A 14049-nucleotide genomic window follows, 5' to 3' on the forward strand; every position below is an offset into this window, starting at 1 on the left:
GTCCTCTCATCAGACCAGTTTTCAGCAGCTTGCCTAAACCAGCAGTGCACTAACTATGGTAGGCTATAGAGTAGGCCTGACATGGCTGTTTTAGCCTCCATTATTATGGTGTCTGATGGAGAGTACAGCCTTATCAGTACAAGCCACAGAGAAGCATCATCCCTCAAGCTAAAGGTCAGGTCTTCCCCGGGAGTAACCTTGCCTAAGACCTGAAGAATTATGTTAGCACCTTGAGGCTTGAGCTCTGTGGGCTAACACAAGAAAGAGACCCGCATTACATTGTCACAAGGAAAGCTGTTAATGTCGGCGCTGCCTGGGTGGGTGGTTAGGGTTTCAGAAGGGGAGGGGGTGGCAGACGAATCTCAGGACTTCTGCTGTGTTTTCCGCCACACAATTTACCTCCGTCATACTGTGCGTTCCTATAGAGTTGACCAGATACCTGTCAGTGAGTACAGTATGATATCGACCTAGAGTGGAGTCTGTCGGCTAGCCAAGCATGCATCCTCCCAGTGTAATATGGTCATTATCAAGGCAACAGTTTGGAATATATTGGGATGAATCTTGTCCTGGAGGCAGCACTGCAGGGTGGTCACCAATGTTGGGGTAATGTGTTACGTAATCAGATTACTTTTATGAGTAACAGAGTAGAGTAACCTGTTACTTTTTCAAATTGGGTACTATATTAGTTATTTTGTTAAACAATGCGTGCATTACTTTCAGAATCGTATCTCTACCGAGTATGTGTTTCCATGATCCGTTCTCGACTTGTTTCTTCATTTAGTTATCGTGCGAGTGGAGAGAAGCTGTTTGGAGAAATGTCATGACAGCTGCTGTCTATAGAAATGTATAGAGGGTGCACCTCTGGTCTTTGCCATTAATCGCTTCTGTGATCAATAAGCCCATAGAGGGCTTGCCCGTCTAGTGGCAGCCAGTTTCCCTCTATACATCTCGATGGGTCCGTGTTCAATCTATAACGAGAACTGGCGGCTCGAGAGAGATTTTGAATGAAAAGATAGGAAATCTGTACCGGTGTTTGGCTTATAGAATACTGTATATGGCTAATTAAGCAGCCCATCTATAGCGCAGCACTTGTAGGCTAGCACAGGATAGCAGCGCCACAGATGAAAGGAGAAACTAGTGAGTAGCCTGTCTTTGGTAGAGCGTGCGCGGCTCGCCTTGCTCCCTCCAACAGTCAAACAAACAGTCAGATTTTTTCATGAAGGTAATGCAAATGAACATAAATCGTAACAACGCGTTACTTTGCACACAAAGTAATATTGTAAAGTAATGTTTTGCTTCAATGTAATGATTAATATGTACTTTTTCAAGTAACTAATTCCAACACGCTGGTGGTAACTAGCGGGAAATATATTACTTTTTCAAGTAACTAATCCCAACACCGGTGGTCACTAGCAGGCATAGCCACAGTCATAAAATCAGATTTTAAACCTAAACTTAACCACACTGCTAACTTTATGCCTAACCTTAAACTAAAATCAAATTTTGGTTTTGAAGCCTTTTTTTTTTACTATATAGCCTATTTTGACTTTGAGCTGGCCCATTTAACGCAAACCTCTCAACTCGGCCTCCAGGAGAAGATTCATCCCAATAAACGTCAACCTGCATAAAGGCATATGCTACAGGGCTCTGGAGAAGACTACAGTAGCAGATAAGGGTGACATGCTTCAAGTGAAATCCCAAGTTCAAGAACATTAGGAAATGGCGGCACTCCAAAATGGACAGAAATACTTTGTGGCAGGAGGACACATTGCTGTCTCCTCCTTTTCAACATGGTGTGTGTGCGTGCAACATTATTGCTGTGATCTTTATTGCTATGATCATTTTCAAGAACGTCCTCTATTTACAGATGCCAGATAAGCTTTCCTGTAAATGTATATTTATACAAAAATGTTGAAATGTGGTTGAAAATGTAAGTGTGTTCTGTATGTAGAACTGGCTTTGTATAATCAGTGATGGATTGAAAATAAGAAACCTGAACTCTCCTACTTGCCTATACTATTGCAAAAAAATATATATCTTTGTCATACATGATCTCAAAAGATAGTCTGAACATGTGTGAAACATGGTGGAAAAACCTGGATCATTAGAAATGTGAGTACTATTTTAGGGACATTACGCTATACAGCACAGCACCTAAAAATGCATCGGACACAAAATGACCATGATTTAATCAAATTTGACATCTGTCCTTATTAACACACAAAATTATCTTCTGTATAAAAGCAATTCAAACAGATCTAAATTAGTGTATGTAATATTCTTGTGAGGAGTAAAAAGGCTATGCAAATTATGATTCAAATATGACATTGCTAGTATGACCTTCGACTTCTCAACTGCCGGGTAGAGCTCTAACTTTCCAAATTAACATCTAGTTGTAAAAAAACAACTACATGTTATTTGAGTTGTTTGTACTTGGAATTTTAAGGTGACAGTTAAAGGGTTAAGACTGGTTTGTATTACCTACAGCCCATATACTGTGAAAGGGAGCTGGAGCCAAGTGCCTTATACAGGAGGTAGTAGGTACTGTACAGTACCTTATACAGGAGGTAGTAGGTACTGTATATTACCTTATACAGGAGGTAGTAGGTACTGTATATTACCTTATACAGGAGGTAGTAGGTACTGTGTAGTACCTTATACAGGAGGTAGTAGGTACTGTGTAGTACCTTATACAGGAGGTAGTAGGTACTGTGTAGTACCTTATACAGGAGGTAGTAGGTACTGTGTAGTACCTTATACAGGAGGTAGTAGGTACTGTGTAGTACCTTATACAGGAGGTAGTAGGTACTGTGTAGTACCTTATACAGGAGGTAGTAGGTACTGTGTAGTACCTTTTACAGGAGGTAGTAGGTACTGTGCAGCACCTTTTACAGGAGGTAGTAGGTACTGTACAGTACCTTATACAGGAGGTAGTAGGTACTGTGCAGCACCTTTTACAGGAGGTAGTAGGTACTGTGCAGCACCTTTTACAGGAGGTGGTAGGTACTGTACAGCACCTTTTACAGGAGGTGGTAGGGACTGTACAGCACCTTTTACAGGCGGTGGTAGGTACTGTACAGTACCTTTTACAGGAGGTAGTAGGTACTGTACAGTACTGTTAAGACTAACAGAGAGAGGCAGTAAGTGTGCTGTACTTAACCCACTATGTACCTATTATTGCTCTTTAGGGGTTAGGCCCAGGTTGTTCTCTAGAACTATATTTAAGCAATAAGGCACGGGGGGTGTTGTGCATTGCCAATATATCATGGCTAAAGTCTGTTCTTATGCACGACGCAGCGCGGAGTGCCTGGACACAACCCTTAGCTGTGGTATATTGGCCATATACCACAAACCCCTGAGGTGCCTTATTGCCATTATAAACTGGTTACCGATGTAATTAGAGCAGTAAAAATAAATGTTTTGTCATACCCGTGGTATACGGTCTGATGTCCCACGGCTGTCAGCCAATCAGCATTCAGGGCTCGAACCACCCAGTTTATAAAATGCTATATGTGTGGATTGATTGATTGATCAAAGTATTTGTAAATCATGCTGTTGAAAATCATGTTTTATTAGCTGATTCATTGAATTGATTTCCCCCCCTGTCCTCCAGCATCACCTCCTACCAGACCTTACCCCGCAACATGCCCAGCCACCGTGCCCAGATCGTTCCCCGCTACCCTGAGGGCTACCGTACCCTCCCCAGGAACATGCTGTCCCGACCTGAGAGCATCTGCAGCGTGGCCGGCTCCGTCTACGACCGCGCCCTGGCTCCCACGTCCAACTCAGGTGATGGGTCTTAAACTTTACTCTTGTACTTAGCTTGTGCCCCAAATGGCACCCCATTCCCTATGTAGTGCACTACTTTTGACCAGGGACAATAGGGGATAAGTTGCCGGTTGGGACGCAGTTGAAGACTTTGCTGTTATACTTGTCTTTCTTGCACTCACACTTCTTCTTTTCTTTCTGGCACTGATTTTGCAGATAGCCACTATCTTGAGGTTGTATGGTTTTACTTGTAGTGACTGTGATTAATTGTGTTTGTTTTAACCTAGTTAAAGTCTGTGTGGATAAGAGCCTCTGCAAAATGACTGAAATGTAAAACTGTAAATGCAGACAAGAGGCGCTCCATGAGGGACGACACCATGTGGCAGCTGTATGAGTGGCAGCAGAGGCAGGCCTTCTCCAGGCAGGGCCCACCACCACCAGGCCACTACGGGACCCTGCCCAGCCCCAAGACCATGGGGAACATCTCTGTGCACCAGGGGGTGGCCCACTCCATCCCCACATCCCCCTCCCATGGATCCCTGGCCCTCTACCACACCTTCTCCCCTCCGGGCCAGCACCGCAGAGACAACCCACCAGGATCAACCAGGTCCGAGGTGTCCTCACCCGTCTTCAGAGGGGACCAAACTATGACTATAGACCGCAGGCACAGGACTCACCTCACCAAGGTAACGGACAGGGAATGGACCACAATCATCTAAGCCAGTCTTACACATCAAAATAATCACCAGGGGTTTCAAGCACAGAGAAATGACTGGAAATGCTCTGCATTGAGCGGTAGTTATTTTGTTTATTTGAAAGCATTCATTTTACTTGTCTGCTAGTTCAAATCAGTACATGTAACAGAGCATCCTGCCCTCTTCCTGTCTCTCTCTCTCTCTCTCTCTCTCTCTCTCTCAGTATAACTACCCACCTGACCGCCGGTCCATGCCAGCAGGCATCCCAGTGCAGACCATTACCCCACAGTCACTACAGGGCAAGACGGTGAGTCACCTAACAAACACTGACCTTCTCCCCCTCGTCTCTGCGTTCTTCTTCTCCTGTCCTCTCCTCTGTACTGTCCTATTTTCTCTCAACAACAATGCATTGTGAATGATATATGCTATTGGTATGATTTCAGTGTGACGCCAATACAAATCTGTTTTTGTGACGGGGGTAGAAACATGTTTATGAGGCACGCAATGTTTGACACGCAAGCTATCATGTATTACTGTCGCTCTGTCCTGCTACAATGGATAGCCTGTATGTGTACTGTATTTCTGTCAGAGTATGTGCCTCGTTACATTCTCTGCTGTCTTTTATTGCAAGCATTGGATATTTCTGTCAGTAGCAGACACAATGTGATTTATAATAATGGCATTGTCTTGGTGATGATACGGAAAGAGAGAGACAGTGGCACCAATCAAATTGCCTTCTAGCCGTGTCATCTCAAATTGAGTAGACTAGAATCAGCCGGAGAGATTGATATTCTGCACTGTTCATTTTGTAACTCTCTGAATATTATTGTGATTGCGTAACTTCAGTGGAATGCAATATTGTCAAGTGATTTGAAATGATCGCTTTTACTGAATATATTCTCTCTCATTTTCACATCCATTTGATGGAGAGTTAGTCCGTTTGGAGTCAGGGAACAGAGGGAGTTTATTTCTCCCCGATCATCTGAAGGTCTGGGTCCTATAGCCCAGCTCCAGCACAGGCCGAGACTCCAAACCAGTGTTTCCAAAGGCCTCTTGGGTTGTGCCTGAAGACTTGTCAGAGTTCTGGTTAGAATCATAGCTTTTGTAATCCCTGCCCTAACCTGTCACTGCTCTTCCTGTCACTCATTTCCAAACGGGAAATCAAGAGAGGTTTGGTTCATGTATTTTGTTTTCATTGCTCTGCCGCTGGATGAATTGACTGTCTCGTTATCTCCTCTGTGTCTATGCTGCGTTGTGCAGCCAGAGGAGCTGACCCTGCTGTTAATAAAGCTGCGTCGGCAGCAGGCTGAGCTCAACAGCATCCGGGAGCACACTGTGGCTCAGCTAATGATCCTTAGCATGGAGGGGCCCAACGCCAAGGTTAGCACCAGGGAGGGCGCACATGCACAGCATGCCATCGGTCATCTCCCGGGGTGTTGTTGATGTGCCATCTCCATGCAGCTCAAGGCTCTATGAGCAGGCCATGCATTCCAGTGAATGCATGTTCATTCCTACCTGTGTGGTTCAGTGGTGTATGGTTGAGTTTTGGTTTAGTTTTGTACTCATTTCAACCCTTTGGTGTGCTGCATTCGTCTGGCCTTGATTTCATCTTTTGAACTGTTGACGTGCAGAGGACAGCGTGGTATCATGTGATTGTCTGCTGTGGTTTCCCATACTTTTCTTTTTTACGAGGAAAGCGTTGGTAAGTAGTTTGATTTGATGTGTGGTGAACAAATCCTCTTGCAACTTCAGCTTTTGCATGGTTTTGATTTAGTTCAGTAATCAACAGCAAATGGCTGTGGTACTTTATGCCTCCGATTAATGCCAAAGCCACGGTAGCAACTTCCTCTTTCATCTCCATCTTTCACTATCAGCTTGTACCAGGTCTACTTCTATTTCCTACCGTTTCCCTTACTCCATCTCCTTCTCTCTTCCCTCTTTCTCCACTGCCTTCTGATGTTAGAGTGAGGTCCTGTCTCATCACCTTCAGAGGAACCTCATGTATCTGGACAGCCAGGTGAGGAGTACTGCTTTATCTCTGGTCTTTCTCTCTCTCTCTCTCTCTCTCTCTGTCTCTGCGTGTGTCTCTGTCTGTGTGTGTCTCTCAGGGTTAGGCACTCCTCAGGGTTGGCCATGCACCCAGCTGCTTTCACTCTGCCCAGGGTTATCAGTGACTCAAATGCCAGGGCCGCGCTCCTTTTTTTTGTCTTTTCTATACTTTCTCTCTCCTTTTCACTCTTTTCTCTCCCCGGCCCTCCCGAAGCATATACCGTTCATTGCCGAATAGGAGCTGCGCAAACCTGCATTCCCACGGGAGGACATATTGTCTAGCTCAGTACAAGAAAAGTAAAAAGTACTTTTAAACTTTTAAAACGACTTTACTTGGCTTGGCAATGCTGCCCTAAGCTAATAAGCTTACTCATATGTGTTTTGGCTGTATAGTTTGTACAATCCCTGGAGAACATTCTTTATTAAAAAAAATATATGAATTCACGCTTGAGAAAGCACGAGAGCAAACTTACACTTTTGAGGATGAAGGGAACCTTAAGGCATGTTGTGTTTTCGCATTGCGTTTTTAACTTGATGATGTGTACCTGTAGTCAGTCAGTCATGTCATTGTCATAAGGTAATTAAGGCTGTATAGAAACAACCTCCGGGGTTTCAGATAAAGTGGCTAGGCCTAGCGACTGACGTTCTGACTAGTGCTCACTCAGGCATCGGTAATCAGGGCAGACGTCTCAAGGGGGGGCGTTTATTTTTGGGGTTTAGAACTGGGTTTCCACGATAGATAAATAATTGAGTTCCTGTTCCTGAAAAGGTCATGTGCAGCAGGAGACACCACTCTACCATGTAGGACCTCACTTAGCGACTTGACTTCACTGAGTCAGATTGTGACCCCTCTAACCAATTGTGAAATGATTTCATCTGCCACATCAAAGGCTTTCACCTCTAATGGCAGACAATTTCACAGTGGTTATGAATGAACTCGCCACCACGCTCATTCCCCTGGTCCACAGGCTCCAATGCATACAATTGTTTTGCTATTTTGCTGGTAGATATTGGTCGGGGATGATATAAACGATGACAGTAAGAAAAGAAGGGACGTTGCGCCTCTCTTCCGTCTGCTGAGAGGGACTGGCAATATTGTCTTTGGACCCAACTGTGGCCTCCTTGTATGTACTAGGACTTCTCCCAGGAGGTCTGAGTCTTTATGGTACAGGTGGTAGCTATAATCCCAGGGTTGTTGGCTCAAGCCCCTGGTCTCCCTCAATCACTAGTACCTTATGACAACAATGTGTTCTTTATTTCTATGGATCCTTTCTAGGCTGTGCTACTGTGTTCACTAACTAACACCTATATTGTGCTGTTGTGTATTGTCGCTCCCTTCCACCCTACCTAACTTCGAACTCCCACTAGACGAAGGACAATGAGCCGTTAATCTTCATGATTCACACTATGATTGAGAACTCTGCTCCAAGGCCTCAACTGTACCAGCAAGTAAGGTCTTATTGGCAAACCAATGACTCTTCTCCCGCACTCCTCTCCTCCCTTCATCATCGATCCCTCCTGTTTTTGTTCACATTGGATGCAGTCAGTCAGTCGTCGGTTCCCCCTCTTCCTGGTGTCATGATCACAACATTGTTTGCTACTTACCCTTCACGTGTTGATTTGACTACAGCACATCCTCTTCATCCATTTTTTGCTTTTTTCCGTCAGTCCGAGGTTGGACTGATGTTAGCATGGCTTATGGTGGATGCTACATAGCCATGCCCATCCTACCTCATTGTAACTTGATGGTATTGTTGCTGTTGGTTATTACGGTGGATGCTACTTCACAGCCATACCCCGTCTTCCAATACCAATGCTGTTGATGATGGATCTTATGTTGGCTAGGCGCTGTACGCTCACAGTCTAATCAGCACCTCTCTTCTCTGTGCTTTTGTAATATTATGTTCAGTTTGTCCACGTGGGTATGATAAGAGCTCAATGCAGAACATTTTGTTTATGTATTCAATAGAATGACGTCCTTGTTCGGGTGGTGGCCCGATAGTGTGACAGTGATTGAAAGAGTGCGGGGGTATTTTATTTGTAGCTGGGGAAATTGTCCTGGAGGGAGTACTGTGTGGGGTCCATAGTCTGGCCTTTCCACTGTGCTAAATTATCACTTTATTGCAGGCTTCTAATGGTATGATTTCAGCCCTGCTCTCTTGAACCTCCCTGTCTTTAGCCATGCTGGGTTTGAAAATCACCTGCCTGCTCCTTAACTGAAGTAGTGAGGAGTGTGAGGATGGCTGGTTTTCCCAGCTGTGTGTGTGTGTGTGTGTGTGCGCGCGTTAATGTGTGTGCCTCCATGAGGGCCAGATTTAGCCCAGGTCTTTTAGAGGTTTTCATTAGTCAAGCTACAGCCATGACAGAGTGTACCGGGGGACAGTAATGAAGAGCGCACCAAGGGGACGGTAATTAGTGTGGCACAGGGCAGAGCTGCCAGCACAGAGGACTATACATCCAGCCTAGCCAACCACTACAGCAGCCCTCTAGCCTCTCTTAAGGTGTGTGTGTGTGTGTGTGTGTGTGAGAACATCCTCCTCTAGTCTCTGGTGACGACCTGATGCCAGCTTCCTGTCCTCTCCATAGCTTCTTCACACCCCTGGAGCCTCCATCAGTAGGACTGTTATCAGTGATGCTACTGAGGTGGAAAACACAGTCTGATTTCCCAGCAGAGGGGGCTGACACTCCTTATTATGAAATGGAAATTTGGGCTGAGAAGTTGTATCCGAACTGTTGGAAAGTCACAAGTTATGAGAAGAGAAGGTCATTGAAATTGCATGCATGCATTCACCCTCTCGCTCTCTCTCTCTCTGGGCTCATTGACCCTGTGGACAACTCCTTGTAAGGACGCAGATATTTACCATGAAAACCACATCACAATGAAGAACCAGGCCATGGGTTTCATCTCAATACTCTAGCATTCTCTCCTCGTGTCTTCTCCTTTATCTGCACTGATCGGAAGATACTGTAAGCAATATGGTGGATACCTATTAGAAATGGGTTTTCACCAGTCCAGTTCTTTAACAAGGAGAGAAGTAGACTATTGAGAAGCACCCCATGTCATGGGTCTGTATTACAGGTTGTTTTGCTATCCCCTGTCTGTGGCTGTCTTCCCACAGGCAGCCCAATTCTGATATATCTTCAACTAATTGGTATTTTGACCAATCACATCAGATCTTTCCAAATCAGAGCAGATCTGACTGGTCCAAAGACCATTTTAGTGAAAAGATCACAATTGGGCTGCCTGTGTAAACACAGCATGTGTCTCTAAGGCTGTCTGTTGTTTCAGATCAGCCCCGAGGACTACAAAGACAACTCCTACAGCCACCAGAGGCCAGAGGACATAGACGTAAGACCAAGTCCTTTTATTATTGTCTTGTCTAGGTAGAGGGGAAACTATTCCTTTCCCTTTGCACATATCCTCTAGTCTAGACACACAGCAGTTGGCTTCCTAGACATAGATTGAAAGATTCAATTAAGTTAATAGAATACCACACAGCTCAGCTCTCTGGAAAAATCCGAATTCAATGCCGAATTCTTACCAACTACTGTGTGTGTGTGTGTTTCAGACTAAGCTGAGCAGACTATGTGAGCAGGACCAAGTGGTGAGAACACAGGAGGAGAAACTACAGCAACTACACAGAGAGAAGGTAACTACTGTACTCACTCTTTCAACTGACAATTTGCTTCACACACACACACACACACACACACACACACTGGGCTGTCTGAGGCTGGAGTAGACCTTTATTACACGGAGGGAGGGAGGGCTTACACACAATACCCCCATAATTTCAAAGTGGAATAACGATTTTAGACATTTTTACAAATTAATAAAAAATCTAATAATAAAAAAGTATTCAACCCTTTTGTTATGGCAAGCCTAAATAAGTTCAGGAGTACAAGTCACATAATAAGTTGCATGGACTCAATAATAATAGTGTGCAATAATAGTGTTTAACATGTTTTTTTTTGACTACCTCATCTCTGTACCACACACACACACAATTAATGGTAAGGTCCCTCAGTCGAGCAGTGAATTTCAAACACAGATTCAACCACAAAGACCAGGGAGGGTTTCCAATGACTCGCAAAGAAGGACACCTATTGGTAGATGGGTAAAAAATAAAATAAAAAATCAGATGTTGGATATCCTTTTGAACATGAAGTTATTAATTACATTTTGGATGGTGTATCAGTACACCTATTCACTACAAAGATACAGGCATCCTTCCTAACTCAGTTGCCGAAAATGAAGGAAATGGCTTGGGGATTTCACAATGAGGCAAATCGTGACTTTAAAACAGTAATATAGTTTAATGGCTGTGATGAGAGAACTGAGGATGGTTGAACAACATTGCAGTTAATCCACAATACTAACCTAATTGACAGACTGAAAAGAAGGGAGCCTGTACAGAATAAAATATTCCAAAACATGCATCCTGTTTACAAGTCATACTGCAAAGAATGTGGCAAAACAATTAACATTTTGTTCTAATACAAAGTGTTTTGTTTGGCGAAAATCTAATGCATCACATTACTGAGTACCCCTCTCCATATTTCCAAGCATAGTGGTGGCTGCATCATGTCATGGGTATGCTTGTAATCATTAAGGACTGGGGAGTTTTTCCAGGATAAAAAAGAAACTGAATGGAGCTAAGAAAAGGAAAAGGAAAAGGAAAATCCTAGAGGAAAACCTGGTACAGTCTGATTTCCACAAGACACTGGGAGATGGATTCACCTTTCAGAAGGACAATAACCTAATACACAAGGCCAAATCTACACTGGAGTTGCCTACCAAGAAGACTGTGATTGTTCCTGAGTGGCCGAGTTCTAGTTTTGACTTTAATCTGCTTGAAAATCTATTGCAAGACCTGAAAATAGTTGTCTAGCAATGATCAACAACCAATTTGACAGAGCTTGAAGAATTTTGAAGAGCGACTTAGAGAGCCAGAAAGACTCACTGCTGTAATCGCTGCCAAAGGTGCTTGACTCGGGTGTGAATACTTATGTAAATTAGATTTCTGTATTTCATTTTAAATTTGCAAACATTTCTAAAAACATGTTTTCACTTTGTCATTATGGGGTGTTGTGACAAATGAATTATTATTTTTATTTTTTATTTTATTCAGGCTATAACAAAATAAAATGTGGTATGAATACTTTCTCATGGTCACTCCAAGACTACCATCCCTCCTCTGCCAGGCTTGTACCACAAGTACACAGTGTATAGACTAGCTAGCAGACTCACAGCTGGGAACTGAGACTCTCTCTCTCTCAGACAGCTGCCCTAGCCTGCCCCCTAGAGTCCTGGGAGTGACGGTACACCCTTTTGATGGTGGAGATGCTTTGATAATGTTTGGTTGGTTCTTTGCCTGTGGTTCTGTTTGTATCTGTGTGTAGTTGTCAGACAATTGTTAGCTGTAGATGTTGTGCTGACCTGTGTTGTTGTCTTCTCCTTTCTTTCTTTCTTCCTTCTTCTTCCTATCTCTCTGCAGCACACCCTGGAGACGGCTTTGCTGTCTGCCAGTCAGGAGATAGAGCAGAGCTCTGACAACCCAGCAGCTGTACAGAGCCTTATACAGCAGAGAGACGTACTGCAGAATGGACTGCTCAGTACCTGTAGAGAACTGGCACGGGTCAACACTGTGCGTTCATATATATACACACACACACTGTACATGCAGATGTCAACACAAACACACACACACACTGATCAGCACCTGTCAAGATCTCTCCAGGGACAATGCTGTGAGTCAGTGCACACACACACAAACAAGCGCACACACACACACACACACACACAGACTGTCTAGTAGTGACACCCTCTTGTCTCACAGGAGTTGGAGCGGTCGTGGAGAGAGTATGATAAAATGGAGTCTGGCGTCTCTCTGGCCAAAACCAACCTGTTGGAACAGCTAGAGGCCCTGGGCAGCCCACAGGTAAGTCTCTGTCACTCAGTCTCAACCACTCACTCACATGCAATCACACATTTGCAAGATGGAGAGTGTTTTTGATCATTTTCTGTCACTGTGTGAGCAGACGGAACCTCCCAGCCAGCAGCATGTCCACATCCAGAAGGAGCTGTGGAGGATCCAGGATGTGATGGAGGTTCTGGCCAAGAACAAACCCCAGAGGACCACTGACACTGGTTTCCTTGGTTCCAAACCCATCTCAAACCTACAGAAGAACGAGGTGAGTCTCACTTCTCCTTTGTGGATCAAGAAAAACATCAGAATATGTCAGCGTCAGATAAATAGAATCTGTGCATGGAGTCTTTGTGAACTGATTTAGAGCTGTCCGTAGCCTACATGTGAGATGGATGGGAGCCAGATAGCTCCACTCAATGCCACAAGGAGGCTGTGCTGATCTGTCTACACAGGGTCTCGTGTGGCATGCTGTTGTCCCAAGAGTGTCTCAACAACAACAACTTTCTATCTATCCTCTCCTCATGCGGCAGCCGGTGACCTCGTTCCGGTCACTCTGTCCTCTCACGGAGGGGGACCGTCAGCCCCCCCGCCCGCCCCTCCCCCAGTCCTACGGCTCAACAGAGCGCCCTCCCGCTGTACCCCCTTCCCTCCCCTCGGGCACCCGTCCGCCACCACACACAAGCAAGCACGGCCAGAGGAACGGAACACACAGCAGTGTAAGACACGCTGACCCCTCACGCCTGGCCCTTCATCCCTGTCGTTGTGCTTCATCATCGCTACTTGCCCTTAAGCACAGATCTAGGATCTGTTTAACTTCACCAAATAAATTCTAATCTTAACCGTTAGGGAGAGGTAATACAAAACTGATCTTAGGTCGGTGTCTAGGGGCAACTTTATCCTACTCTGTACAAGACCAGTACACATTGACCCCTGACCCTCCACCTTTACCCTCACCATACATCATCTCTCATCGCCAACTTGGGTCACCGTTGTGACTCTTTTCATTTGCTCTGAATCATTTGTCATTTGTTTTAACATTAGTCTACATTTAGGTTTTTCCCTGCCTCTTACCCTGGAGTGTTGAGTTTGTCGTATTCATTCCTTGGGTTTATCATCTCAGTTTGCTCTTCGGTTTGGCTTGTTCTTGTTTCCATGGAAGCATGTGTGATTGTGTGATTCCACCCCAGTTGTCATTCTGACTGTGTCTGAGTGCTGTGCCACGGTGTGCCTACTCTTAGTGTTTGGGCTGCCCGTTAACAGTTTTCTGCTCTTTGCAGCTCCTTTTTAAATTTCCCTCGACTGTCCATCGGTCACATCCACCATGACCACTTTGTGACCTGCGTGTGAGCGTGCAGGCATGCGCACGTGCCTGTGCGTGTTTCCTATGTGTGCACCTCTGTTTGCTGACTCTCTGTCCCTCTACAGCAAGGCCCAGACTACCGTCTGTATAAGAGTGAGCCAGAGCTGACCACTGTAGCTGAGGAGGTGGATGATAACAACGGAGAGGACAATGACAAGGACAGACTACAGACAGGGCTGACCACTGACAAGGAGCCTGCGGCCACTAAAGGTCAGTCACTGTCTGTCAACAAAGTCCTGTTTGGTCA

General features: G+C 44.9%; 1 protein-coding gene across 15 annotated transcripts in view; it reads left to right on the top strand.

The window, feature by feature from the left end:
• Nucleotides 1-14049, top strand: part of LOC112214324 (pleckstrin homology domain-containing family A member 5-like) — a 145113-nt gene that overhangs the window by 125190 nt on the left and 5874 nt on the right. For 6 of the 15 annotated variants that reach the window (XR_006078914.1, XM_042298054.1, XM_042298047.1 and 3 more), the window contains 13 exons: nt 3614-3789; nt 4117-4454; nt 4687-4770; nt 5724-5843; nt 6427-6480; nt 7881-7961; nt 9802-9861; nt 10082-10162; nt 12011-12160; nt 12353-12454; nt 12555-12707; nt 12973-13158; nt 13868-14012. Coding sequence is in view for 14 of the 15 variants with exons in the window: in XM_042298054.1 (XP_042153988.1) it covers nt 3614-3789; nt 4117-4454; nt 4687-4770; nt 5724-5843; nt 6427-6480; nt 7881-7961; nt 9802-9861; nt 10082-10162; nt 12011-12160; nt 12353-12454; nt 12555-12707; nt 12973-13158; nt 13868-14012 (1730 nt within the window). In the remaining variant the exon portion in view is untranslated. The remainder of the gene's footprint in view (nt 1-3613; nt 3790-4116; nt 4455-4686; nt 4771-5723; nt 5844-6426; nt 6481-7880; nt 7962-9801; nt 9862-10081; nt 10163-12010; nt 12161-12352; nt 12455-12554; nt 12708-12972; nt 13159-13867; nt 14013-14049) is intronic. The other 9 variants (XM_042298051.1, XM_042298063.1, XM_042298048.1 and 6 more) reach the window with 8 other exon arrangements.

The sequence above is a fragment of the Oncorhynchus tshawytscha genome, linkage group LG15 (assembly GCF_018296145.1).
Source record: "Oncorhynchus tshawytscha isolate Ot180627B linkage group LG15, Otsh_v2.0, whole genome shotgun sequence".
NCBI classification, from domain to species: Eukaryota; Metazoa; Chordata; class Actinopteri; order Salmoniformes; family Salmonidae; genus Oncorhynchus; species Oncorhynchus tshawytscha.